At 48.1% G+C, this 27,122-nt stretch overlaps 1 protein-coding gene and 1 long non-coding RNA gene across 4 annotated transcripts in view; one reads left to right on the top strand and one right to left on the bottom strand.

Annotated features, from left to right (window-relative positions):
* DAPK2 (death associated protein kinase 2) overlaps positions 1-27,122 on the bottom strand; it is a 137,820-nt gene that overhangs the window by 5,800 nt on the left and 104,898 nt on the right. The window contains exons 5-10 of one of the 3 annotated variants that reach the window (XM_032175377.2): positions 26,119-26,248; positions 17,363-17,411; positions 16,507-16,533; positions 12,839-12,991; positions 11,729-11,774; positions 9,638-10,280 (exon numbers count right to left, since the gene is read on the bottom strand). In XM_032175377.2, coding sequence (XP_032031268.1) covers positions 9,672-10,280; positions 11,729-11,774; positions 12,839-12,991; positions 16,507-16,533; positions 17,363-17,411; positions 26,119-26,248 — 1,014 coding nt within the window. In that variant the 3' untranslated portion in view covers positions 9,638-9,671. Of the gene's footprint in view, positions 1-9,637; positions 10,281-11,728; positions 11,775-12,838; positions 12,992-16,506; positions 16,534-17,362; positions 17,412-26,118; positions 26,249-26,694; positions 26,758-27,122 lie in introns of those variants that run through there. The other 2 variants (XM_058427486.1, XM_032175378.2) reach the window with 2 other exon arrangements.
* On the top strand, positions 15,234-22,861 carry LOC116482162 (uncharacterized). The gene is made up of 4 exons (XR_004251779.1): positions 15,234-15,448; positions 16,467-16,794; positions 19,460-19,575; positions 22,443-22,861. It is a non-coding gene; the product is annotated as an uncharacterized LOC116482162 (long non-coding RNA).

The following is a 27,122-nucleotide window of genomic DNA, read 5'->3' as shown; positions in this document are numbered from 1 at the left end:
TTTTACAACATGGATGAACCTTAAAAACACTATGTTAAATGAAAAAAGCCAGACACAAAAGGCTACCTGCTGTATGATTCAATTTACATAAAATGTCCAGAACAGACATATCCGTAGAAGCAAAGCAGATGGGTAGCTGCCAGGGGCTAGGCAAAGGGGAGAACAGGGAATGGCTACTAAAGGGTGACATTTCTTCCTGGGGTAATGTAAACGTCTGGAATTAGATAGTGATAACGGTTACACAACCTTGTGAGTATACTAAAAACCACTGAATTGTACATTTTAAAATGGTGAATTTTATGATATATAAATTATAACTCAATTTTTAAAATTTAGTGTATATGTACAAACATGCATTTCTTTGGAGGAGAGTCGATAGCTTTCATCGATTCTCAAAGGCCCCTATGACCTTAAGAAAATGAACTGCCTAGAATGATTCCAAAGGTCATGGGCAGCTCTGATTTTCTCTCTGCTCTGACAGCCTTCCTGCCGCAATGCCTCATTCACCTGGTGAATGCTAAGTGAGGGAGCCTATTGATTCCCAAGCGTGGGTCTTGTCTCCTAACCATGCTCGGAGCACACCTCCATGCTTGATTTTTCATCATGGTAATCAGGGACCGGAAGAAAGCCAGTGCACACTGCTGGCCACACTGCTCTGGAGCTGGCAGCCTCTGGCAGGAGGTCCATCCCATGGCAGCCCCTGCTGCCCGTCCCCCTGGAAGGCCTTCAGGTATTTCAAAGCCCAATTCAGACATGATCTCCTCCAAGACAAATTCCAGAAAATCATGTCTCCCTCCCTGACATGAACAAAGCACATGTGTGCTCCTTTATGAAGTCCAGCACCTCTCAGATCCAGCCTTGCAGAGGAATCACCCCACTCCTGGAAAATGACTGGAGGGCACAGACTTTCTTCCTGTCTATGTCAACGCCCCGCCCCACTCTCTCCCCAACCCGGGACCTACAACAGTGAGTGCTTAATAGTTGTGTGATTAAGTCATTTCCCTGAGCTGTTGGAGAGACAAGTTGGAATGAAATCCCAGGACCTGGGACCTACTCACTACCACTGATGAGGGGCCCAGGTCACCTGGTCAGCCAAGTCACACCACCTTGAAAGGGTGTCAGGGCACAAAGGCCCCCCATGGCTCTGCCCAGGAGTCAGTAGGATGTAGAGCTCCAGGGGCGGGGGGTGGGGTGACCTGGAGCTGGAGGGGGAGTGCATGCAACCTGGAAGTGGATGGGAGATGAGAAAACCAAGGGCTATTCACCCTCCGAAACTGAAGCACAGTGCTTTTGGGCCAAAGAGTGCAGAAGGAAAGAGAGGAGGGGAAGGAGAAAGACAAGGAATGGGAAGAGAAAAGGACAAGGCTGCTGGAGGAACCACCAGGCCATGCCCAGCCCTCTAGATCCTGTCTTTAACTGTCTGTCACCCACTCTGTGCACCTGCAGGCCCAGCCTTGGGTCTAGTCCCCCTGCAAGGGAGGCACAAAAGTGGATGGAGGGTGACCAATCTGTCCTGAAGACCTTGCCTTTTCCCTTCTCCAAGCCTTCCAGTGGCTTCCCCGTGCCCTCTATACATCCCTACGAGCTCATGGAGACCCTCAAGGCCTGCACCCTCCACCCTGATTTTCTACCTCTCTCCTTCCTGTCCATTTGGCTCCCATTGCACAGGTCCACTTGCTGGTCTGTGAATCCAAAGTCTCCGGGTCTTTGCCCTTGCTCTCTCCTATACTCACTTTATCACTTTGTTCAAGTCTTTGCTCAAATGTTATCTCCTAAGGGAAGCCTTCCTTGACCACCCTATATAAAGTAGCAACCCAACTTCCCCCATGATTCACTATGACGGGGCACTAAATCTTCATTACATGTGGTGCTACCCAATATTCTATTCTGTATTTATTCACATTCACTCCTTAGCATCCTTGGAGATTTGGTTCTAGGACGGCCGCAGATACCAAAATCCATAGATACTCAAGTCCCTTATTATAAAATGGTGTGGTATTTGCATATAACCTACACATACCTTCCCCTAATGCTTTAAATCATCTCTAGATTACTTATAATAGCAAATATGATGTAAATGCTATGTAAATAGTTGTCACACTATATTATTTGCATTTATTATTGTAATGTTATTTTTATTTTTACTTTTTGCATATTTTTGATCTGTGGTTGACTGAATCTGAGGATGTGGAACTTGCAGGTAGGGAGGGCTGACTGCTTGTTTTTTGTTAGTCCTCTCTCCCTCACACCTCCAAGCTCCTAGAATCTCCTTTCCAAGGTGCTTAGCACCCTCTCCAACCCATCAACCATTTCTAAGTCTAACTTCACTGATGTCTGCAATTCCCCTGGGCATGAATGACCTTTGAGTCTAACCCTCACAGGGGCACTTGTACCTCACAAGGAGAGTTTGCTGAGATGGGATTAGTAGACTCTGGGGGAGAAGAGATTTCTTTTTGCACACTTACTGATTGGCACCCTCACCCAGGGGAGGAAGAGCTAAGCCCATGGCTGGAAGGTCAACTTGCAGGTGTGGGGAATCTCATTAATGAGAATCCCACCCTCCTCCTGGCCCAGCAGTGCCAGCCACTGAGCAGAGGGGCCCAGCTAAAATGTCAGGTGAGATCATTCCCTGAGGCTATTAATGGGAGGTGATGCAATTCTTCTGAGGGCCCTGTTTATAGCTACATACAACAGCAGCAACCCTGAGGAGGCGGCCATGGGGCTATCATTCTGTCAGGCTGGCCTTTCCTAATCAATGGGCCTTCCCGGTTGTTAAGAACCCCACCAAACGCTGATGCTGACATCTCAGCCTGGAAAGATGAAAATTCTGCAGCAGAATTGTTCCCAGAGGGAATGTGGCACAAACACTTTTGATTCCACTGGGGGTGGGAGGGGGAGATGGAACTGTGTCCTGCCTTCTCCTGACCCGCCCCTCCCTGCACACAGAAAGTGCCCGCCTTCTGGCCTTGTGGTCCATCCGTGATACCAGGGAGCCCCGGGCGATTCTGACCAGGCTCCTAGGAGTGTGTTTGGTGTCTTGGAAAAATGTCCAAAAGGGAAGCAAGAAGACAGAAAACTGTGGGGTAGTCAAGTTTTGTTTATGCAGCTGCAAATGCCTTTGAAAAAGTCCAGTGGGGTGTGCCAGGTCAGTACCAACATCCACAGGCAGGAGCAGGAAGCAGCAGCCGCTGCTAAGACGTGAAGAAGGAGTCCTGGCTTCACTGAAGAGGCGACTCCCCCAACTCCACCCCCCACACAACGATTTTCTCTAGATACTAGGCCTCCTTTAGGAACGGCAAGCAGATTGCACCTCCAACCCCCATCTGTGCCATTTCTCCAGCCCCTTACTCCAGTGAAAGCCAGGGCACTCTCACACCCACTTCTCTCCTGCCCAGGACCCCTCCCCGCTGCCCTTCCCTCAATGGAGTTTTATAGGTGGCACCCCTCCACCCCTCCCCTTCGCTGGATGTTTTGATGGCTGAAGCCTGGGCTCTGCTGCCTTCACCCACCTGTTTTCCCAGGAAAGGAGCACATGGGGCTTGTGGGAGGCTTGAGGCTCTGCCTCCTCCTAAGTGGGAGGGGGAGCTGCAGAAAGGCTGTGAGCCTGCAGGCTGTACCCTGCAGTGAACAAGCCAGTGGAAGGAGGCAGAAACATCACTTTCCTTGCTTGGCCTGGTCTCACTTTTATGAGTTAGTTCTCAACATAGATACGCTCTGTTTTTTATTCTTCTTCTACGGGACCATCAGTTTTCTGAGCAATTTTTTGTCCCCAGGAAAAGCTTCAAAGGTTCTTCCTTTTGTACTGTTATAAAACCCAAGAGACTTGAGAGACGTAGCAACCAAATGCCACATGCAGACTGTTTGGATCCTGATTTGAACAAACCAGCTGTAATGGGACACTGTTGGGAGTGGTGGGGACATGTGAGTATGGAATAGGAATCCAGATGAGATGAAAGAATTATTGCTGATTTTGTCAAGGGTGATAATGGCATGGGGTTATATTAAAAACAAAGTCCTGGCTGGGCGCGGTGGCTCATGCTTGTAATCCCAGCACTTCGGGAGGCCGAAGCAGGCAGATCACCTGAGGTCAGGAGTTCAAGACTAGCCTGGCCAACATGGTGAAACCCCGTCTCTACTAAAAATAAAAAAACTAGTCGGGTGTGGTGGTGGGTGCCTGTAATCTCAGCTACTCGGGAGGTTGAGGCAGGAGAATTGCTTGAACCTGGGAGGTGGAGGTTGCAGCGAGCCAAGATCGCGCCGTTGCACTCCAGCCTGGGCAACAAGAGTGAAACTCTGTCTCAAAAAAAAAAAAAAAAAAAAGAAGAAGAAGAAAATCCTTAGCAGAGATTTATGCTGGAGAATTTATGAGTTAAATAAGTCTGAAGTTTGCTTTAAAATACCCCAGAAGAAAAGTAATGGGAGAGATGAATGAAAGAGGACCCGCATGACTTCATTCCTGCTGGAGCGGTGTCATAGGTCCTAGAATCCACTATCCCATTCCTTATACTTCTGTGCAAATTTTGACAATTTTCCTGCTGAGGGGACCATAACAAAAAGTTTAAAACTCTCTTTTAAATCTCTGTAATCTCCCTCTCTTTAATCTCCATTCAACTGTTCCACGTTCCCAACCCCAATCTTGGCACATCCCCCCGCCCTTCCAGATTTGACTCATGCCTTCCTCAAGGGACACAGCTTGGGGGTGGAGGAGGGGGGTCACTGGTGGGGACAGCGTCCCTGGGAAAGCTTCTGTTCTCTGCCACCCTCTTACCCTTTCTCAATCAGAATTCCTCTCTCCTTTGATTTCTAGGAGATGAGGAAGCTCTATTTTATCACTCACCATAGCTTTTCCAATCTAGTTGGCTGGGTCCCCATCTGCCCCAGACACTGAGTCTTTTATTTGAGGTTGTCCTGTCCTTGTCTGTCACCTCCTCCTGAGCCAGAGCACAATCAGTGTTTGTTCAATGGCACTGGACCCTTTTGCAACGTGAACATGCCCACTGTGGGGTCAAGAATCTCACAGACCAAGGAAAAAAGGCATCAGTGCCACAGACATTTACAGAAGATTGACAGTAGGGGTGACAGCTGGGCACACAGCCACCTCCAGCATGGGCCAGGCCGCCTGTGCTGCGTGATGGAGTGAGGTAGGAAGCCACCATCTTCATGATCACCTGCAGGGGAGGGGAGGGGGCCCATAGGGGAGACGCCGGCTCTTTCTGCCATTATTCCTCTGCTCCATGCCTTCACTGCCAGGCTCCCACAGCTGTGGAATCATCGATTACCAAACCATCACCCCACCTTCTGACACATAGTCAGGCAATGCTAGGCTGTGAGCACCTGCCTCACAGCAGGGACAGGCAGCTGCCTTCCCCAAGGGCCAGCTTGCCAGCTTCCTCGAGAATCGTCATTCAGGGCAATGTCATACACTCACTTTCCCCTCCCAAATGGCCTAGGATACTGTTCAAACAGAGCACAGAAGCCAACCTTTAATTTGCAGTCTGGGCTGGGTGCAGTGGCTCACGCCTATAATTCCAGCACTTTGGGAGGCTGAGGTGGGTGGATCATCTGAGGTCAGGAGTTCGAGAACAGCCTGACCAATGTGGTGAAACCCCCATCTCTACTAAAAATACAAAAATTAGCCAGGCATGGTGCTGCACACCTGTAGTCCCAGCTACTCAGGAGACTGAGGCAGGAGAATTGCTTGAACCTGGGAGGCAGAGGTTGGAGTGAGCCGAGATCATGCCACTGCACTCCAGCCTGGGTGGCAGAGTGATACTCTGTGCCCCGCCCCCCCAAAAAAATTGCAGTTTGGTGAGTTAAAAATCCTCAATAGCAGAGGGGCCTGCCCACAGAGCAGCACCCACAAGCCTCCTTCCTCTAGGCACCAGTGAAACAGTCCATTCCCACAGCCCTTCCCGCCATTGTTAGCCCTCCACACTGTTGTAAAAAGTCAGCTGAGGGCGTGTGGGGAGCAGAGATAAGCAGGTCCTGTGGCTGCATCCCACAGGCCCCCGGGCTCCCCCAGCATCAGGTTCCAATGCCATGGGAGGACGGCACTTCAGCTGGCCAGGACACAGAGGAAGGTCATGGTCTCCTCTGCTTTCCCCAAAAGACTTAGGGGCATTTCTCAACTCTCTTTCATTTGTCTTTAGAAGCTCTTTGTACAGAAAAAGGTCTGTTTACGACACGTCTAAGTGAGAAACAGTTACAATGACTGGACATGAGCATGGAGAGGATGATGTCACTGCTGTAAGGAAAACTACTTAGAGTTCGGAGTCCAGCTTGGGGCCAACTAAATGGGTGACTCTCAGCACTGTGTGTAGCTGATCACGATTCTAAAATAACCACTTCTCCCTCCCTTTTCCCAATTTCCCCCATTCAAACCATCGCCTACATTTTACTCTTTTACTGTATTCTATTTTTTATTTTTTTGAGACAGAGTCTCACTCTGTCGCCCAGGCTGGAGTGCAATGGCGTGATCTTGGCTCACTGCAACCTCTGCCTTCCAGGTTCAAGTGATTCTCCTGCCTCAGCCTCCCAAGTGTCCTGAGTAGCTGGGACTATAGGCACCCACCACCACGCCCAGCTAATTTTTATATCTTTAGTAAAGACAGGATTTCTCCATGTTGGCCAGGCTGGTCTGGCACTCCTGACCTCAGGTGATCCACCCACCTCAGCCTCCCAAAGTGCTGGGATTACAGGCATGAGCCACCACACTGGGCCTGCATTCTATTTTGACCTTCATTGAAAAGCTCGCCCTGTGTTGCCCCATCAGTGGCTTCCTCTCCTTAGAAACCTGGCTGTGTGAAGGTCAAGGTCTGTTAACGTGGCCAAAGGGACATTTAATATGTGCAGTATCTCAGCACCAAACAAGTATACAACTTCCCGTGACAGGGCAGGTAAGGCCTTGGAGAGACTGTAGACAGGTCATTTGAACCAATTCTCTTGGGTAAGATGTAGGAAACGGAGCTTTTGCCATCTTTCATTGGTTCCAAAATGTACATTTTTGGATCTCTGAAGTCAGGAGGCATCTCCCAGATGATGGTATCATATTCTTACTGTTGGCCCGGACAGAAGGCAGGGGCTCCGGGAGAGGATAGTACTGTTTTTGCCAGCCACCCAGGGCCACCCAGCCTCAGACTGTTGGACATTACACTCTGCTTGATGTTCTTTTGGATCACACTGATTGTGCCAATTCAGAAAGCAAACCTGCATGTGTACCACCGGCTTGGGACTCCTGTTCTCAGGGAAGGATTTTTCACCCCCACTTAGTGTCAAGGTTGAGACGCATGGGTTTCCTTGCTCCCCCTTTCTGCATGGTGGCTCTATTTCTCATTTACCCTCTCACTGAGGGCATCACAGCTTTATGTGGTGGGGGTAGAGAGAGTTTCCTATTAGACTCCCCATCTTGGGCTTTTTTTCTTAGTGGTCCATAAAATGATGATGCATCTTATCACCATGGTTTCTCATAGCTGATGAAGAAAGTTTCTGTTACAAATATTGTATATGATATTTGAAATGATCCTTCATGCATATAGAAAAGGAGACAGGATTCTGAAGAAATGGTTTCATGAGATGAAGCTTTCCTGTCTTGTCCTAAACCACTTCCTGTCTGAGCTGTTCACGGGGCATTCCCTCCCCAGTACCTGGAACCTGCTGGCTTCCCATGACTTTCGGGATAAGGGCAGAGCTCTTCTACATGGCCAAAGCCCTGCTGGTCCTGCCTGTTCTCCGCTCATTTCCACACTGTATTCCTATTCTCTCCCCTCCAGCTTTCAGTCCTCGCATTCTCAACCTTCCATACCGCCTCTCATCACACAGCCCTGGTATGATGGCTGTTGGGAAACTTCTCTCTCCCTGGTTGGCTTAGCTGACCTCCATTCCAGTGTCACTGCTTCAGGATGCTTCCCCCGATGCTGTCAGACCCCGACGGCGGGCCCCTGCAGTGCTATGTGCTTTTCTCCCAGCATGAACACAAGCTGCAGCTCTATCTCGCTGTGATTCTTGATCAATGTTCAAATCCTTCGCTGGACTGAGCACTCCGTGAGGCAGGAATCAGGCCTGTTTTTACTCAACATTGTGTCCCCAGAGTCAAGCCGGGCATCTGGAAGTTGGTTGGTGCCTAAGTATAATTTGTAAATGGATGGATGAATCCAGGTGTGAGCTGCCCCCACAAGCAGGGAGTAAACTTCTGGAGCCTGGCGCAGCCAGGGGAAGCAGAAAGAGCAACAGACTTGTCATTAGAAGGTCTCTACTTTTGCCATAATGATGTGACCTTGGGAAAATCCCATCCTCTCCCTGTTTCCTCATCTCTAAATTGGGAATATCATTTAGTCTGCCTCTAAGATAGGGATGTTTTGTGAGGCCATGAAGACACTTTGAACTATACAAGTTATGCCCCTACCCACAAGCTTTTAGCTCAGCACTAGGCTTATATGCCATGCTCTGTTGACATGAGTTGGTTGACTGTCCCTTTCCCCCAGAGAAAGGGAGATGAGATCTTATAATCCTTGGGGACGGGTGCTCAAAGCTTTGGGTCATGAAACGACCATGTGGCCTTGCGCTTCCCCATCTTTACGTTTGCCCTTTTCAAAAACCCTCATGGAACTTCTTAGACCTTCAAGGCCCAATGGCCTAGGTACATAAGAAAAGGAACCTCCTGTTGAGGACCTTCTGGCCTTTATTCTCGACACAGAGTTGGGGCCGTTAGTCAGAAGAGGGGAAAGGGTGGAGAATGGGAAGACTCCTTCTTTCCTTCTCTCCTGCTTGCAGGCTGGTCTTCAGACAGAGACAGGGAGACAGGGCTGGGTAGGGACAATGGCTGTGCCTTCTGGGACAGAGCTCCTGGGACAATCATCTGCAGGTGTATGCATTCCACCTACACCTGGCAGAATGCATGAAGTTGCTTACTTTGCCTCTGGGACCTGGACTTTAGTATTAAGGTAGATATTTACAGCAAAGCCTTACTACTTTCTCCCATATACCTCATCTTAGAGATGGACATCCTGGGTTTCTGTTTCATCTGTATTGATGGACTATATCATTTTCCCTCTCTGAGTCAATTTTCTCATCAGTTACATGGAAATAATAATAATAATGCCACCCACCTTTCTATCTCACTGAGTTCTTTTAAGGACCAAGTGAGGTCATTTGTCAGACATACGTGCTTGGTAAGTGAAAAATCAATGCAAACAAAAGGCAATATTATTTTCTCTATGCATTTTAAATCCCTGCTTCTGTAGCAGGAAAGCACCATGCTGACTTAGTTATTCCTAATTAACTCAAATATTACCCAAGATCTACAGTCCATAAGGTATGTAGGCAGAAAGTGAAATGTGAACAAATCGTTCATCACAAATCGATTCTCAAGCATCTCCCCAGGGCCAGCCATCCTCCCTCTGGAGAAGGGGACCCTGAGGGGTACTCCCTCTCTAATTGTTTTAACAGCTTGGCTGCCCTGCCAGCGCCCTCCCAGAAAACCAGATTGGTGAGGGGAGGTGCAGAATGAAGAATTAACTGGCACCTCAGCGATTCTGGATTCTGTGGAGGGGGTGGAAGGCTATACTACAGACACACACCCCTGCAGGATAATTCTAGCTGGATGCCGCAGCAGGGCGGATGAGAACATGCTTCTGCAAACCTCTTGGGATGCATCACTGACTGGATTCTGGCGATCAGAGCTTCCAGCCGGCCAGAACTTCCTCAGTGCATGATCTGCTGAGCAGCTCTGATAGGGATTCACTGGTGTCCTGGTGGAATGCGGAGCCCGGGCCCTCGGAGCTCCCACTCTCCAGTTGGAAGCTGCCCACCAGCTCCTGGATCCACTGCAGGTCTGCGGAGAGCTCCTGCCTCAGGATCTCAAACTGGGCTTGCACATGGTCCAGTTTCCTGGCCACGCTTCCGAGGCTAGATCCCGTGGCCTGGATGTCTTCTCGCAGCAGCTTCTTCAATGACTCTACCTTGCGGAACTCATACCTGAGCTGGGACAGGTCGTGCCGGGTGCTCTCATTCTCCTCTCGATACCAAGCTTCCTTCTCATTGAAGATGGAGACCAGGGCCTCCACATCGTCCTGGATGGTATCGTGGGCCTCTACCAGGGCACGACATCCCAGGTCCACCCGAGCCACGTCTTCCACCACACAGGCAAAACGCTCAAAGTTGACATAGGAGTTGTTGGGAGGCATGCTTGAGTGGCATTTGAGAGTGTACTCTCTCAGGTGCTTGGTCTTCAGCTGGGTGGGCTCTGTCTTACGCTGTTCGGGGGCTCTGCCTTCTCCTTTTGACTGGTGAGTGTTCAGACAGAAGAACCAGAGTGTTAATTTGCCACCCACCCCAGAGGGCAGTCCAAGGGGCAGGCAGAAGGCACACAAGCGGCCTCTGGCATTCACTGCATGCGTCAGGCCATGGGGAGAACCAGGGTGGGATGAGCACTCCCTTAGACCATAAGTGAGGTCAAGGAGTGTGGGGGTGCTGTCTGCATGCTCATTCAGGGCAGAAGGGTCCACAGCCATTACAGAGAGCTCCACACACATAGCATTTAAGGGGTGCTCACGCAGACAAGCAGGCTGCAGCCAGGACTCCACAGGCATCTGCACAGGGCTGGAGCACGCAAGGCCAGGGCTCACATAGCGGGGCTGAGGAGCATCTCTCCTTCAGGGCTCCTTGGGCCTTCCCCATCCTTCAATGAGCAGATGAAGCTGAGCAGATGAAGCTGACCTCCTCCCAGATGACTCCAGCCCTCCCTGTTCTGTCTTCCACAGGCCTCACCTCCTCTTTGTATTGATTGATTGATTATTATTTTTTAGAGAGATGGGGTCTCGGCATGTTGGTCAAGTTGGTCTTGAACTCCTGGGCTCAAGTCATCCTTCTGCTGCCTCGGCCTCCCAAAGTGCTGGGATTACAGGCATAAGCCACTGCACCTGGCCTGCCTCACCCTCTCTTATCTCCTATTATGGTCATTTCATCCTTGCTGGCCTTCTCACACAACAGTTAAGGTGAATGGGAAGTCTGGTGACGTCCCTAGGCGTGCATAGCTGGTCAGTCAGCAGAATTAGGGCCTGAATCCTGCTGAGTCTCACCCTCTCGAAGTGCTCTTCACTACACCAGACCGCAAGAGCCTCTGGAAAGCCAGCAGGAAGCTCGACTGCAAGGCGAGTTAGGCAGAGATTCATCTTTTTGCCCTGACTCTCCCCAGAGGGAACAGAATTGCCCTAACAGTGGCTGTCTCTCTTCCCCACCAGGCCTCTGTCTCAGGCCCCATTCCTCAGGGCCTGAGGAGGTGGGTGGCTGATTTAAGTGTCATCCTTGACTTAGAGCCCCAAAAGTCAGAAGGAAGGAGGCCTGGTCACAAAGTTGGGGTTTTCAATTGTCATTGATCTCTCTACACCTGGGGAGTCCTGATTTCCACTTGGAGAAGTGGTAGTGACATACCCTTCAACAAAGAACACTGTGTAAGTTGGCCCCAAAGAAAAAGGGTTTCAACTGTGGTTTGTGAGGGTTTCATTTCATAAGTTACCTGAATTTGAGACACATAAACTTAAAATAGCAAGAAAATAAACCTATTCAAACAAGTCCAGGCCCTCTGGGGCCCCTGGCTGGCTTTCATCTGTGCCCAGGGTCAGTGTTTAAAGCAAAAGCCTCTCCATGGGCCCTCTGCATCTGGCTGCCCAGGCCAACCCTGGCAACAGAGCAGGGACCCTTTGCCCACTGGAACTCGTGGCTGTGCCCTTACCGTGATCCAGGGGTGTCTGAGAGCCTCTTGGATTGTGAGCCGTTTCCTGCAATGAGGATTGGGAAACAGTGATGATCCATGAGGACAGAAATTGGGAGCAACCATCTCCGTTCTCACTCTTTTTAGACCTATATTTTGGCATTATTTGGCCACTGCCATCAAACCAGTGGAATGGAGGATGCAGAGATGGATGGGAACTGGCTGCAAATCCTGCACTCCAGGGGAAGGAAGCAGGCCAGGCAGACCCCTCAATAGAGTGGCCTTGTTACCTAAACCCATACTATTAGTCCCAAAGCTGAAAGGCCTAAGAAGAGTCATAAATGCTTCAATGAGCTTCCAGAATCTTCCAAAAGCCAACTCTCCATTGCTAAATCCCTGGTCTGTTTTTCTGTTTGCCTCCTGGATCCGTTCTCTGCCTTTCACTCCTCTGTACCCAGGTAAGCAACTCTCCCTAGCACTGCTCTTAGACAGGAAAATCAGGGCCCTTGCACTCCAGACAACCCCACTCTGGCCCTCTCTGAAGTCTGTGGGATGGAGAGGACATGGTGTTCTAGTCTGTGGACCTTTCTTCCTGCTCCATCCAGGGCATGCTTTGTGTATCCAGCACCCTGCAATTCCCTGCCTATTTCCTTCTTTGACCCCACAGCCACGGGGCTCACCCTGGCCCCTAGAGAAGGGATAGAGTTAGCATGTCTTCCACCATCCCACTGTACTGACCTCTCTGAGCCTACCAGCTCCTACTCCCAACCTGAACTGGCTTGAAAACCCTGCCGCTTAACCTTTTCAATCTGAATTCCAGGTGCCTTTGGGACAGACTGCACAAGGTAACGAGCCCTAAAGAAACCCAGGCTGACTTGCAGCACACACACACACACACACACACACACGCGCATTATTTACATTTCAACAGGAGAAGAAAGCAGAAAGACTTGAGCAAACAAGACGAATGCCACGTCTTGGCTAGGCCACACTTTCCAGCACCTGCCCAGACTAGACCACAACAGTGCAGATGACAGCTATGTCAAAGCGGGGACACACTGACAGGTCTTTGACAGAGGTGACAGGAAGGGATCAGTACCTGAGAAACCAGTGGCTTCTCTGTCCTCTTACCGAGTCTCTTTAACCAGAAGCTTCCGAATGAAGTCCTTGGCCAGCTCGCTCGTCTGGCTGAAGAATTCCTCATCAAAGTCGTAACTCACTGCTGTGATATTTGCCAGTGTTTCCTGCTTCGTGTCTCCCAGGAAAGGGGATGCTCCACTTAAGCTGAGTACAACAGAGAGGGAATCACATAACTAAGGGAAAGTAGGTGGAAATGGGGATGACGGACTCGGGGAACCCTGCCCCAAGACTGCTGCAGGGAGCTGGAAGGCTCCCAGCAACACAGCCTGCCCCCTCTGGGCAGCCAACCAGCAGCCTGTTCAGCTGAGTCCAATTAAATACATGTTCACGGAGCTCCTCCTAAGCACCCGACAGAGAGAAATTGTGTCTTCAAGGGACTCAAAAGCGGAGAGGAGAGAAACACAGAGACATGTGTCTTTGTGATCCCCAGCAGGACAAAGCAGAACATAATGGAAGGCCAGCCAAAGGACAGGGGAGCACAGGAAAGAGGGAGGCCCAGTGCAGCTTCATGGTGGCACAGATATTTGCATCGTTTGTGTCTTGAAGAATAAAGACGTTGTCAGCAGTCAGAGAAGGAGACGGAAAGGCCTTCTGGGTTACAGGAGCAACTTGAACAGAGCCCACAAAGTTTGGAAATAGATGGGCCATTAGGGACAAGAAGGGTCTGTGTGGTTCCCCAACAACACAGGGATCCTCCAAACAACAGACAAGAAGGATCTGTGTGGATCCTCCAAACAACAGGGTTTGTCAAGGATGTCATACAAATAATGACTCCTACATCTACTATCTCCTGACTCAGATTTCAATTGTTCATGGGATGCCTTGGTAGAGGCATGATCCAGCAGTGTCTGGATCAGACGTGCCATTGTCCCAAACTCATTGTGTCCAAACCCATTCCAAGCGCTCCCTTGATGAATGACATTACTTCACGAATGTACCCAAGCTAGAAGCACCGGAGTCACCTTGGACTCTTCTTTCTATTCCCTTGCCACATCTGACTGGCCAAAAGCTTCCTTGTCGGTTCCATTTACTAAATATCTCTTGAAAGTCATCCCCATTTCCACAGCCACTTTCTTAGCATGGTGGCAGCAAGGTGCACTGTAAAAATTTTGATGTTGCAATCCTGGGTTTGAATCCCATCTCAGCCTCTCATTAGCTGTGTGAAGCTAGAACCCCTTGTGTAGTTTCCTCATCTGTAAAATGAAGAAAATAAAATTCCCACCTCATATGATTGTTGTGAAGAATAAATGCATACAAAAGCCTTCATACAATCCTGGCCCACACTAAGGGCTCTGGAATTAATGGCCATTATTATTGTCATTGTGAGAACACAAAAGCCCTCTATGACTTTCCATCTTCTATAGGATCACATCTAAACTCTTGAGCAAGGCATCAAGAGTTGGTCCTTACCCCACGCTTGGTACATTTCAGCCACACTTAAGGTCTACCGTTCCTTTTCTCACGCCGTTTCCTCAGACAGCACAGCCCTTCCCTCCTCCACCCACAGATTAACTTCATTCCCTAAATCTCAGTTCAAATTGATCCATCAATCATGTGCTGTCTCTATTCCTCTCTCAATAAACCTTCAGCAGTCCAGCAAACCAGTGGCTCCCCATCTGTGTCTCAAAGAGGCATGTTCATTCCTCCAACCTAACCTTGGTTCCACTGGGTGCGAGTTAGGTGTATGGTTTGTCTCCCACAGACAGGAAGCCCCAGCAAGCAGGGAAGACCCTCCTTCATGTCAGTATCCTGGTGCCTGGTACAGTGCCTGCCATGGAGCAGACCTCAACAAAGCTGTTAAATTCAAATGAGCCACAAGAAGACTATGTGCTCAGTAGACACTGGTATTCCACTTTTTTTTTTTTTTTTTTTTGAAACAGGGTCTTGCTCTGTTGCCCAGGATGGAGTGCAGTGGTGCGACTACAGCTCACTGCAACTTCTGGGCTCAAGCGATCCTCCAGCAATCCTCCTGCCTCAGCCTCCCAAGTAGCTGGGACTATAGATGTGTGCCACCACACCTAGCTAGTTTTTTGTTTTGTTTTTTGTAGAGATGGGGTTTTGTCATGTTGCCCAGGCTGGTCTCGAACTCCTGGACTTAAGCATCTGCCCACCTCAGCCTTCCAAAATGCTGGGATTACATGGGATCCCTTCACAGTTCAAATCAGAGTCCTGAAGAAATCAGTTTCAAGAGCCAACATCAGACTGTTCTGGCTCTGATCTGAAACTATAGATCCATGGTTCTCAGCCTTCTCTTTGCATCAAATTCAGCTGGAGTTTTAAAAGATACAGATACTAAGGCCCTACCCCTAGCAATTGTGATATAATAGATCTGGGGTGGGGCCTGGGCCATGGTGGGTATTAAAAGCTCTGCTGTGCAGCCAGGGTTGAGATCTTCAGCTGCAGCTCAGGGGGATCCACCATGTCACACAGGGCTCCTAGTCCAAGTGCTGCTGGGAGAGTCAGGCACCTGGCTTATAAGGATCATTGAGGGAATGATCCCCTCAGCTGCTGAGCACTGGTGCCCCCTGCCCCATCTGGTTGACTCTTACTCCAGTGTGCTATAAAAATAGCATTTTCCATGTGTGCCGTGAAGGGAAAATGGTTGGGAAGGGCTGATGGAATGAATACTCACTAGCCCACTGTGCATGTGCCAGAGTCAGGGCTAGGAGACTTGCGCATGTTGACTTACTTAGCTTTCACAACACACCCATGGCAGGAAGTTTGTGATTCCTATTTTTCTCATGAGAAAAACAAGCCCAGAGGTTAAGTCCCTACCCAAGGCCACAGAGATGGAAGGTGATAGTATCATGGGACTCTAGCCCCAGAGGTAACTCACTACACACTGGAGCTATGCAGGAAATCTCTGTCTAAGCAACTGAGTACTTCAGAGACAGGCAAAGAGGAAGGAGAAAGGAGGAGAGAGACAGTGAGAGGAAGAAAAGAGGATCTGGAGAAAAGGGGAAAGAAAGAAGAGGCAAGATTGGGGAGGGCATAAGTAGCTTCACAGGGCTGTCCCAAGAGTTCTGAGTGAAGGGCTGGGCACAGTGGCTCACACCTGTAATCCTAGCACTTTGGAAGGCTGAGGTGGGTGGACCACGAGGTTAGGAATTCAAGACCAGTTTGGCCAACATGGTGAAACCCCGTCTCTACTAAAAATACAAAATTAGCCGGGCGTGGTGGTGAGTGCCTGTAATCCTGGCTATTCGAGAGGCTGAGGCAGGAGAATTGCTTGAACCTGGGAGGTGGAGGTTGCAGTGAGCCAAGATCGTGCCACTGCACTTCAGACTGGGTGACAGAGCAAGACTCTGTCTCCAAAAAAAGAAGAGTTCTGAGTGAAAAGTGACATTCTCCAGTATACCTCAGTCTGGGGGAGGGTGAGCAGGGGAGCCCTGGCATTCCACAGGAGGAACGCAGACACAGGTTGTGCAGAGTGGAGAGCCTGAGGCTGCTCCCCTGGATGCCTACTCAACCTCAATGCCAGGGTCAGATGGATGAAATGGACCTACAGCACTCAGCCTCAGGCTTGCTGTGTGGACTTAACGCATCTGGATTATGGTGGGTGCTTAGTAAATGTCAGTCTGTCAGCCTGCCCCTCTCTCATTCCTTCTGGTTCCCCCAGATCTAAGCTGAGCCAGAGCCCCTGGATCAGGGATACTCACAGGATGTAGGTGATGACGCCAATGCTCCTGCAAAATAAAGAACACTCAAGTCAGGGCCGCCTGGGCCCAATCCCCGACCAGCAAGGGACACCCTCATGGATCTAAGGGGAAGAGGCCACTTGCCTCCTCCACAGCAGACCCTGGATGCCGTCTCATGCTCCACAGCCCTCTCCATCCCACTCTTCAGCAGCAGCCTGGGGTGCGTTTGGAGTCATCGAGCTCTGAACCCTGAGTCCGAAGACCCAAGTTCAAGATCAGACTCCTGCACTTGCAGGCTGTGTGATTTAGGTAAGTCCCTTAATACCTCGGAGCCCTTTTCCCCTTAGAAAATGAGGATAATGATAACTGCCTCACAGGATTGTTGGCAGGATTTTAGAAAACCAGGTAACAAAGGTGCTTGGCCAACTGTAAAGCAGCGTCCAAAGGAAACGAGTCCCATCTGTGCAAAGAACTAATCCCTGCAGTATCCACAGGCCCAGCACAGTGCCCAGAACGCATGGACTTTCAGTGACCACTTGGTTGGCTGACTGAGCGAGCTACTGTTAACTATTATATTTAACCTGGCTGGGGCAGGCCCAGGGGTGAGCCTGCACCTCCACCTTGCCTCTCTCCTTGCTCCTCCATTCCTGACAAAGCTCTGACCTGGCCAGGAGCTAACTGGCCTCAGGTCCAGGCCTAGAGACCTCCAGCTGCCCTGGCCACAGGTCTAACACGTCGGGGGAGCAGCCAGAGGCTCTAAACAGTGAGTGTGGAGTAAGGGGCTTTCATGGTTAAGGGGATGTCACCTGGAGCAGGATCTGAGGTCTTCTGCCCTTGGAAGGATCACTAGGTCACCTGAGTGGCCTGTCCAACTTACCACATGTCAGCCTCCAGACCCAGGGGCTCGTAGTTCACAATTTCTGGAGCTGAAAGAAGTCATATTAAATAGTCAAACATGAGTGTGAAAATGAGAGGAGAGATGGTTGTAGGGAATTTTAGGGAATTTGGTGCCAAATATCTCCATCCTGAATCTCCAGGAAAATTAGAGCAGTAGATAAAGGTGATCTGCATCTAAGAATTCTGAGGAAAGGAGTTGCCATGGCCCAAATTTGTGTGTCCCCAAATTCATATATTGAAAGCAAATCCCCAGTGCAATAGTATTAAGAGGTAGAGTCTTTAGGAGGTGATTAGGTCATGAGAATGGAAACCTCACAAGTGGGACTAGTACCCTCAAAAAGAGGCCCAAGGGCTGGCTGTGGTGGTTCACACCTGTAATCCCAGCACTTTGGGAGGCTGAGGCAGGAGGATTGCTGGAGCCCAGGAGTTAGACCAGCCTGGGCAACACAGTGAGACCCCATCTCCACAAAAAAATTTTAAAAATTAGCTGGGCATGGTGGCACATGCCGGTAGTCCCAGGTACTTGGGAAGAGGCTGAGGTGGGAGGATTGCTTGAGCCTGGGAAGGTTGACACTGCAGTGAGCCATAACTGCACCACTACACTCCAGCCTGTGTGACAGAGTGAGATCCATCTTAAAAAAAAGAGAAAGAAATAGAAAAAGAGGCCCGAGGGAACTTGTTTGCCCCTTTGGTCATTTGACAACTTAGCAAGAAGGTGCCATCTATGAAACAGAGTGAGCTCTCACCAGATTCCAAATTTGCTGGCACCTTGACCTTGGACTTCCCATCCTCCAAAACTGTGAGCAATAAATTTCTGTTGTTTATAAATGACCCACTTTAAGGTATTTCATTAAAGCAGCCAAAAAGGACTAAGAAAAGAGTTGTCTGTTATCCTGGTAGAAATCTTTTACAAACAGGCCTTGATAGGAAGTGGAAAAGTACACAGAACACCTGAAAAAGGAAGAGAAGGGCAGGGAGAGGAAGGTACAGGAAGGAGAAATGGGGCCTCGGCTATGCGGCCTGCTTTAGAACTCTCTGGTAAAGACCAATCATGTCAGTGCTGGAAAGTGATGAAGAAGAAGGCAGAGAAGAACTCCATTTTCCTGAGTCTGGTCTGAAAGAGGGTACCTCCCACCTGATGAGCAGGAGGACATTCCTAGGGGCCCCTGAGACAATGAGCTTGAGGTGCCTGAGGGGCAGCCAGGGGAAGATGTCCAGGGGCAGACTCCAGGGGAGTGGGCCAGAGCCATCACGTTTGGAGCCATCCACGTACAGGAAGGAGCAGGAGCTGAGCCAATGATGTGATGACCAGGAGAGGGTGCAGAGACTAGGAGAGATGGCTCTGCCAAGGAGAGAAGACCAAATGCTCCCCAGAGATCAAGCACATAATCCCTGGAAAGTGAGTGTTGAATTTCACAGCCCCGCAGTGCCCAGAGTGTCAAGAAGGTACAGGCTGGGCACAGTGGCTCACACCTGTAATCCCAGCATTTTGGGAGGCCGAGGTGGGTGGATCACTTGATGTTAGGAGTTCGAGACCAGCCTGGCCAACATGGCGAAACCCCATCTCTACTAAAAATACAAAAAAATTAACTGGGTATGGTGGCAGGTGCTTGTAATCCCAGCTACTTGGGAGGCTGAGGCATGAGAATTGCTTGAACCTGGGAGGTGGAGGTTGCAGTGAGCTGAGATCATGCCACTGCACTCCAGCCTGGGTGACAGACTGAGACACTGTATTAAAAAAAAAAAAAAAAAATGCCGGGTGCAGTGGCTCATGCCTGTAATCCCAGCATTTTGGGAGGCCAAGGCAGGCAGATCACCTGAGGTTGGGAGTTTGAGACCAGCCTGACCAACATGGAGAAACCTTGTCTTAACCAAAAATACAAAATTAGCCGAGCGTGGTGGCACATGCCTGTAATCCCAGCTACTCAGGAGGCTGAGGCAGGAGAACTGCTTGAACCCAGGAGATGGAGGTTGCAGTGAGCCGAGATCGCGCCATTGCACTCCAGCCTGGACCACAAGAATGAAACTCCGTCTCAAAAAAAAAAGAAGCTACAAAGAAGTGGAGGTAAGAGTATAGATGACACTTTTGAAAAGCTTGGAGATCATGGAGGCAAAAGAGAGGACAGTAGCTTGAGAAGGAGGAAGGACTGAGCCCATTCAACTGTGAATGGAAAAGGTGGAGAGTGGGAAAGTGTGAGTTTATCTAAAACAATATCAAAACCATTGCATCCACAGCCTGTGTCTGCCCTCCTGTCCTCTTGCATCCTGCTACTTTAAGACTCAGGAAACTATGCTCCTGGTTTTGCTGCTGTTTTAGCTTTATAAAAATGCTGTCATACTGCATGTGATTTATAGTCACTTTATTTTTTCACTCAACATTTATGCTTCTAATGTTCACTGATTGTTCATCCATGCTTTTTACATTTTCACTGCTATACAGTAATCCATTGTGTGAATGTGTATCATTTTTTAGTCATTCTCCTCTCAGAGTTCATTTAAATGGCTTTCATTTTAAACAATTATTGAAACGACATTGCTATGAACTTTTTTTTTTGCATGTGTTTCCTAATGTGCACACGAAAGGCTTTCTTTAGGTCAGTGATAATTCAAAGTGTGGTCTGCAAATAGTCCACAGACTGTCACCGGTCCAACAAGATAGGCACAGAAATTTGGACTATGCATTTAGAGACTCTGATAGCAATGTGACACTGTTGTGACATCCAAACTGTGGTCATTTTTCTAATAATTTATTTGTTTTTATTTTTATTTTTTTGAGACAGAGTTTCACTGTTTTTACCCAGGCTGGAGTGCAATGATGCGATCTCGGCTCATCGCAACCTCCACCTCCTGGGTTCAAGTGATTCTCCTGCCTCAGCCTCCCAAGTAGCTGGGATTATAGGTGCACGCCACCACAACAAGCTAATTTGATATTTTTAGTAAAGACGAGGTTTCACCATATTGGCCAGGCTGGTCTCAAACTCCTGACCTCAGGTGATCCACCCCTCTCGGCCTCTCAAAGTGCTGGGATTACAGGCATGAGCCATAGCGCCTGGCCTAAGAATTTATTTTTTATTGTATCTTACTGAAGTAGCAGTTCAGGACAGATTGATTTTTTTTTTTTTTTTTTTTGAGACAGGGTCTTGCTTAGTCACCCAGGCTGGAGTGCAGTGGCATGATCACAGCTCACTGCTGACTCAACCCCCTGGGGTTAAGCGATCGTCCCACCTCAGCCTCCCAAGTAGCTGGGACCACAGGCATGTGCCACTATACCAGGTAATTTTTAAATTTTTTTGTAGAGATGAGGTCTCACTATGTTGCCCAGGCTGGTCTTCAATTTCTAGGCTCAAGTCTCTGGCCTCAGCCTCCCAAAGTGCTGGGATTACAGGCATGAGCCACCACGTCCAGCTGAATTTTTTTTTTTTAAAGCTTTCATCATAGATTGAGAAGCAGAACTCACTTTCTCATGCCATTGATCTGAGATACATACACTTTTATTTCTGTCATCAACATGCTTTTATTTGTCTGTTTTATTTTTTTCTGTGCCTTTCTTTTCCTTTCTTGCCTTCTTTAAAAAATGAAGACTTTTGGTTTTATTGTTTTTCCCCAACTTCTTTTTTTTTAACAGCTATCTTTGAGACATAACTGTGGATATCTAACAAATTCTAATATAAATCAACATTTTGATGCTCCTCTAACAACCTAAAAACCTCAGAACATTAATTTTAAACACTGCTCCGTCTAACATTTTCTTCATGTTTTAGTTTTATCCTGGTTTTTTTTTTTTTTTTTTTTTTAAGACCGAGTCTTGCTCGTCATCCAGGCTGGAGTGCAGTGGTGCCATCTTGGCTCACTGCAACCTCTGCCTCCTGGGTTCAAGCGATTCTCCTGCCTCAGCCTCCTGAGTAGCCGGGATTACAGGCACCCACCAGCACACCCAGCTAATTTTTGTATTTTTAGTAGAGATGGGGTTTCACCATGTTGACCAGGCTGGTCTTGAACTCCTGACCTCAGGTGATCCACCCGCCTTGGCCTCCCAAAGTGCTGAGATTACAGGTGTGAGCCATGGCACCCAGCCTATTGTTTTGTTTTGTGTTTTGAGACAGACTCTCACTGTTGCCCAGGCTGGAGTACAGTGGTGTTATCTCGGCTCTCTGCAACCTCTGCCTCCCAGGTTCAAGCAATTCTCCTGCCTCAGCTTCCAGTGTAGCTGGGACTACAAGTGTGAGACACAATGCCTGGCTAATTTTTTGTATTTTTAGTAGAGGTGGGGTTTCACCATGTTGCCCAGGTTGATCTCAAACTCCTGGCCTCAAGTGATCTGCCCGTGTTGGCCTCCCAAAATGCTGGGATTACAGGCATGAGCCACTACGCCCAGCCATCATCACAATTTTAGGCAGAAAAATGTTTATATTTGCTTAATATTTACTGATTTCTTTGCTTCTATTACTTCTTGCTTTGAGGCCTCCCTTCAGAGTTCATTTCTTTAATTCAGAAGTACATTTTTTAGAAGTTCTGCTAATGATGGTGTATTGGTGGTAAACTCTGTATCAATGTTTTGGGTTTTTTTTTTAATCGTTCTTTGTTTTTCTTAAATCTTTGCCCTCATTCTTTTTTTTTTTTTTTTTTCTAATACACGGTTTCACTCTGTCATCCAGGCTAGAGTGCAATGGCGAGATCTCAGTTCACGACAACCTCTGCCTCCTGGGTTGAAATGATCCTTCCGCCTTAGCCTCCCTAGTTGCTGGGATTACAAGTGTGCGCCACCATGTCTGGCTAATTTTTGTAGTTTGAGTAGAGACAGGGTTTCACCATGTTGGTCAGGCTGGTCTCAAGCTCCTGACCTCAAGTGATCCACCCACCTCAGCCTCCCAAGGTCCTGGGATTACAGGCATGAGCCACCATGCCTGGCCTCATTCTTGAGATATATTTTTTCTGGGCACAAAATTATGGGTTTACTTTTTATTTTTCCTCAGCTCTTTGAAGATAATATTCCACTGGATACTGGCTTCCATTGTTGTTTTGAGAAATATGCTGTGGATCTAATTATTGTTCTTTTGTAGGTATTTGTCTTCTCTGACTGCTTTGTCTTGGTACCCTTCAGTTTCACTATAATGTGTCTAGGTAAGATTTTTGTTTTTTTCTGCCTGGTATATATTGTCCTTTCTGTGTCTGTGGATGCATGGATGCAGTTCTGAAAATTCTCAGCCATTCTCTTCAAATAGTGCTTCTCCTTTTTTTTTTTTTTTTTGTATCTATTTCCTCCTTTTAGAATTCCAAAGAGACCTATGATAAGTTTTCTCTTTTTATCCTCTTTTGCTTATTCTCTCTTTCATATTTCTATGTCTTTGTCACTCTGTGGTGCTCTAGCTAATTTGTTTCAGCTCTTTCAATTCTTCAACTGTCTCCTTAGCTGTATACAATCTGATGTTTAACCCATTCACAGAGTTTTAAATTTCAACAATTAAATTCTTTAAAGTTCTATTATCCAGTTCTTTTTAAAATTCATCTGGTCATTTTTGACACCTCTTGTTGCTTGCTCATTCTTGTGAGTCTACCTTTTATTTCTATGTATATAAAATGTACTTTAATGTTTATATTCCACTAGTGTATATATTCCATCCATCAGATGTTATAGTCAACATCTGATAATTTCAGTATCTTATGTCCTTGAACATCTAAATTTTGCTAGTCTCTAACTGAAGTGGCGACAAGTGCACTTGCCTCTAGGGGAGTTCCTTCTGTTGAATTTTCTTGCTGCTCACTGCTCTAGCTCTAGGTTCAACTCGTCAGCTTTTGGGGGTGGGACAGGTGGTGCTGAAGGAGTTACTATGTTTAAAGATTTCTCTGGCCAGGAGCAGTGGCTCACGTCGGTAATCCCAGCACTTTGAGAGGCCAAGGCAGGGGGATCACTTGAGGTCGGGAGTTCGAGACCTGCCTGGCCAACATGGTGAAACCCTGTCTCTACTAAAAATACAAAAATTAGCCGGGCGTGGTGGTGGGTGCCTGCAATCCCAGCTACTAGGGAGGCTGAGGTACAAGAATCACTTGAACCCAGGAGGCAGAGGTTGCAGTGAGCTGAGATCACGCCACTGCACTCCATGGGTGACAGAGTGAGACTCTGTCTGAATAAATAAATAAAAATAAAGATTTCTCTTATTTCCCGTGAGACCAGAATTTCATGAAAAAGAAAATTTTTCTCAAGACTCCAGTTTTGTAAGCCGGGCATGGTGGTTCACGCCTGTCACCCAGCACTTTGGGAGGCTGAGGTGGGAGGATCACTTGAGTCCGGGAGTTTGAGATCAGCCTAGGCAATACAGTGAGACCCCACCTCAAAAAAATTTTTAAAAAATTGCCAGGCATAATGGTGCATGCCTGTAGACCAAGCTACTCAGGAGGCTGAGGTGGGAGGATTACTTGAGCCCAGGACATTGAATCTGCAGTGAGGTATGATTGCATCACTGCACTCCAGCCTGGGTGACAGAGTGAGACCCTGTCTCAAAAAAAAAAAAAAATCCAGTTTTGTAGGAGGAGGGCTTTTCAGAACACCTAATCCACCCTAGTACTAAAAGCTGACACTAATTTTTTAACCCTTGGTCTCAGGTTAAAATATCAAAGGAATGGTGGGAGCAGGGGAAAATGGTTATAACCTGTTTCTCAGGGGTCTTGGGAAAGAAAGTCATCATAATTTAGCCCAGGGTTTGGAGAAGTCATCTTATATATTTTAAGGTAAAACAAAACCAGTGCAAACAAAATCATACTGGCTCACAAAAGCCAATGATGTATATGTCTTTCCAACTCTGTATTGAGTGACAACATGCCAGTACCTTGAAATTGGCCAATGCTATAAATTAGGGAATTTTTTTTGAGACCTGGTTGTTAGATATTTATCAGCATACCACTGGGCAAAACTCTCCATTGTATAGCCTCATCCATCAATAACCTACTCACACTAACAGTCTAGTGTGAACTCTCGGCTCCATTTGGAGTGGACAGTGACTTGTCCCTGATAAATGCCTTACTCTGGCCTTACTTCCCTGCTAGGGTATCAGTGAACCTGGGAGGTGTTCCTCCTCTCCTCTGGCTCCCTCCCAACCCCTCTTCAGAGACCTCTCCCACCCCAACACCAGCCCTTTTTCCCTCACTCACTCAAGGCCATGACTGATCCCATTGCCAGAGTGGGTATCTCATATGAACACAGTCTTTTCAGAACATCTATTTTACTTGCTTTACACTTAATCACATCCTGTCTTGTGACACCTCTTCCTTATTGCGCTGTTTCTAGTTGTTTATTGTTATTTAACAATTAGAATAAACTTAATAGACATGCATTTTTACCATATATGTGAATGGTGGGTAGCAACTGCTCTTTCAGACAAAGCTCGAGTCTAGATGTCTGTGCCCCAGGTTTAAGTTGGCTCTGCCACCAACTTGTGACCTTGGGTGTGTCATTCTGAGTATGGCTCCTTAAAATCACTGTGTCCCCCATACATCACCTAATATCTGTCATACAGTAGGTGACAAATAACCTGAGTTGACCTTAACTAAAATCCCCCAGCCTGCCATCTCCACATTTGTTAAACTGGACCAGAAAATCTAAAAAGATCCTTCTGGCACTCTTTTTTTATGGTTTGATGTCTTGTTTCTACAACTAAATTGTAAGCTCTTTGAGGGCAGGGTTTTCTTAGAGAGACAACCTGGCATAATGGGAAGAGCACAGGCTTTGCTGTTGGCTGTATCTGTATTTGAATCTCAGCTCCACTGCCTACTGGTTGTGTTGCCTTGAACAAGGCACTTGTTGGAGAAAACAATTAACTCTGCTTCATGAAGCCATTTGGGGATAATTAAGACAATGTTTGTAGAGCATGAGACATAGTGCCTGGCACACAGCAAGGGCTTCCTGCCCTGGGATCTGTGGGGTCTCTGAGCAGCATTCTACGGTGGCTGCAGAGCCTGAAAATTCATCAGGTGGTTGGTCTGACACATTCTTTCTTTTTTATTTGACTGTGGTCAGAAGTTTTAGCACCCAGCTTTTGAGGACATCATGCCTTCCCTATCTCCAATACCACTCCAGCTCCCAAAGCAGATAAAGAGACGGTGGTTCTCAGCGCTCATTCCTTCCCCCTCTACAGGCTGTTTCTTCATGACCCCAATCTCCGGCCCAAGCCCTCTAAGGAGGCTTCTGGGGTACAGAATGGGCAGGGGCCTGGGCCAAGGGTGAGAGAAACAGAGAGAAGAGAAAGCAGCCAGGGATCCACTGGAGCTGGGCATCCCATGCATGAATAAAGCCAGGCACAGAGGAGAGGCAAGTGGGCGGATGTGGTATGTGGCAGATGATTTCCTTTTTCCTTTTCAGGAGATCAAAAGCAAGTTCAGAGAAGGCTGAGTTTATCGGAATGCAAGAGGGCGAGGTAATTTTAAATCTTCACAAGAATAAACTCATCTAAGAGCAGGAGGTGGGGCCAGCGCTGCAAGGGTTTAACCTTATAGGCTGTAGCCCCACTGAGGGCCACTGGGCCCCACTCAGCCCTTGCCCCACTGAGCACTCAAAGCCTACACCTGGGCCCTCACCCCCAGGCCCAATAACACATTTTCTTCCCCACCCATTAGGTTTCTAGAGATGTCCCAATGCATCATCCCTTTGCCCAGAGGCCATAGCCCCAGACACAGGTTTCTTCCCAGGATCCCTACCTTCCATGCCAGATTCTTAGCTGAGAGAGAAACAGGCCTACAACTCACCAACAAATTCCGGCGTCCCAAAAATATTCTTAAATTCAACTCCGTCTTCTATTTCGTGAGCCAGACCAAAGTCAATCAGCTTGATGTGTGGAATGGGAATATTCTTGTCTAACAACATAATGTTTTCTGGCTGGACAACAAAAAGTAGAAAAAAAAAAAAAAGAAGGAAGAAAAGAAAAAAAAGACGGTAATTAAAGGCTGGTTGGTTCGTGTTTTGGCTTTGGGGTTTGGGGTGGGACTTGGTGTTCTTTTTAGGAGACTGAAACAGCATAAACTCTTCCTTGTTTTTGGTCCTCAGTCTTCTCTGTGAACCCAAAGACAGGCAAAGCATTGAGGGCAAGGCCTGGGTTTTACCAAACCTTCTGCTCACAGCAGAACTGAAGACTCCAGCCTTCATCTCTGTTCTGTCTCTGAGTGGCAGATCCCTTTAATGCAGTGCCTCTGTTTTCCCATCTGTCAAATGGGGTCAATGAGATACTTGCAGCATTTCCTATAAACAAACCCACCGCTGCTGTGTGAGTGTGAAAGGGACGGGGACATCCCAGCTTAGCCTCTGTTTATACTAGGCTTATTGACCTTGGTCTTCCTGACCGCCTCTTTCCCCGGCCAGCCAGCTTCCTGTTGACAACATTCCCCTCCTCTAGACTAACCATCTAGCCCACATTTCTCTCTGTGTTTAACTAATTTTGGTCCTCAGCAGGACACAAGAAAAAAATGCACCCGATTTCCAGGGAAAATACCAGCTGCTCAGGCTATTTCCAGCCCAGCAAGCAGCTGCCAGGTCTGACACAACAATGCAGGTGGGTGCGGGGTAGGGGACAGACCCTCACACACCCATGAGCCTGGCCCTCGCACACCCCAGACTCCCAGTGAGGCTGCAATGGAATTCTGAGCTCTCCCTTCTCACTCCCACCCAACCACTCAGACTACGGTCCCCTCTGCCTCACCCACTTTCTCCCACTCCACACAACTTTCCTTCACTCCACTCTAAAGGAAATGTCCCG

Source organism: Hylobates moloch, unplaced genomic scaffold (genome assembly GCF_009828535.3).
Source record: "Hylobates moloch isolate HMO894 unplaced genomic scaffold, HMol_V3 SCAFFOLD_14, whole genome shotgun sequence".
Lineage (NCBI taxonomy): Eukaryota > Metazoa > Chordata > Mammalia > Primates > Hylobatidae > Hylobates > Hylobates moloch.
Note: the sequence above shows the minus strand (reverse complement) of the source record. Positions and strands in the feature narration are given on the sequence as shown.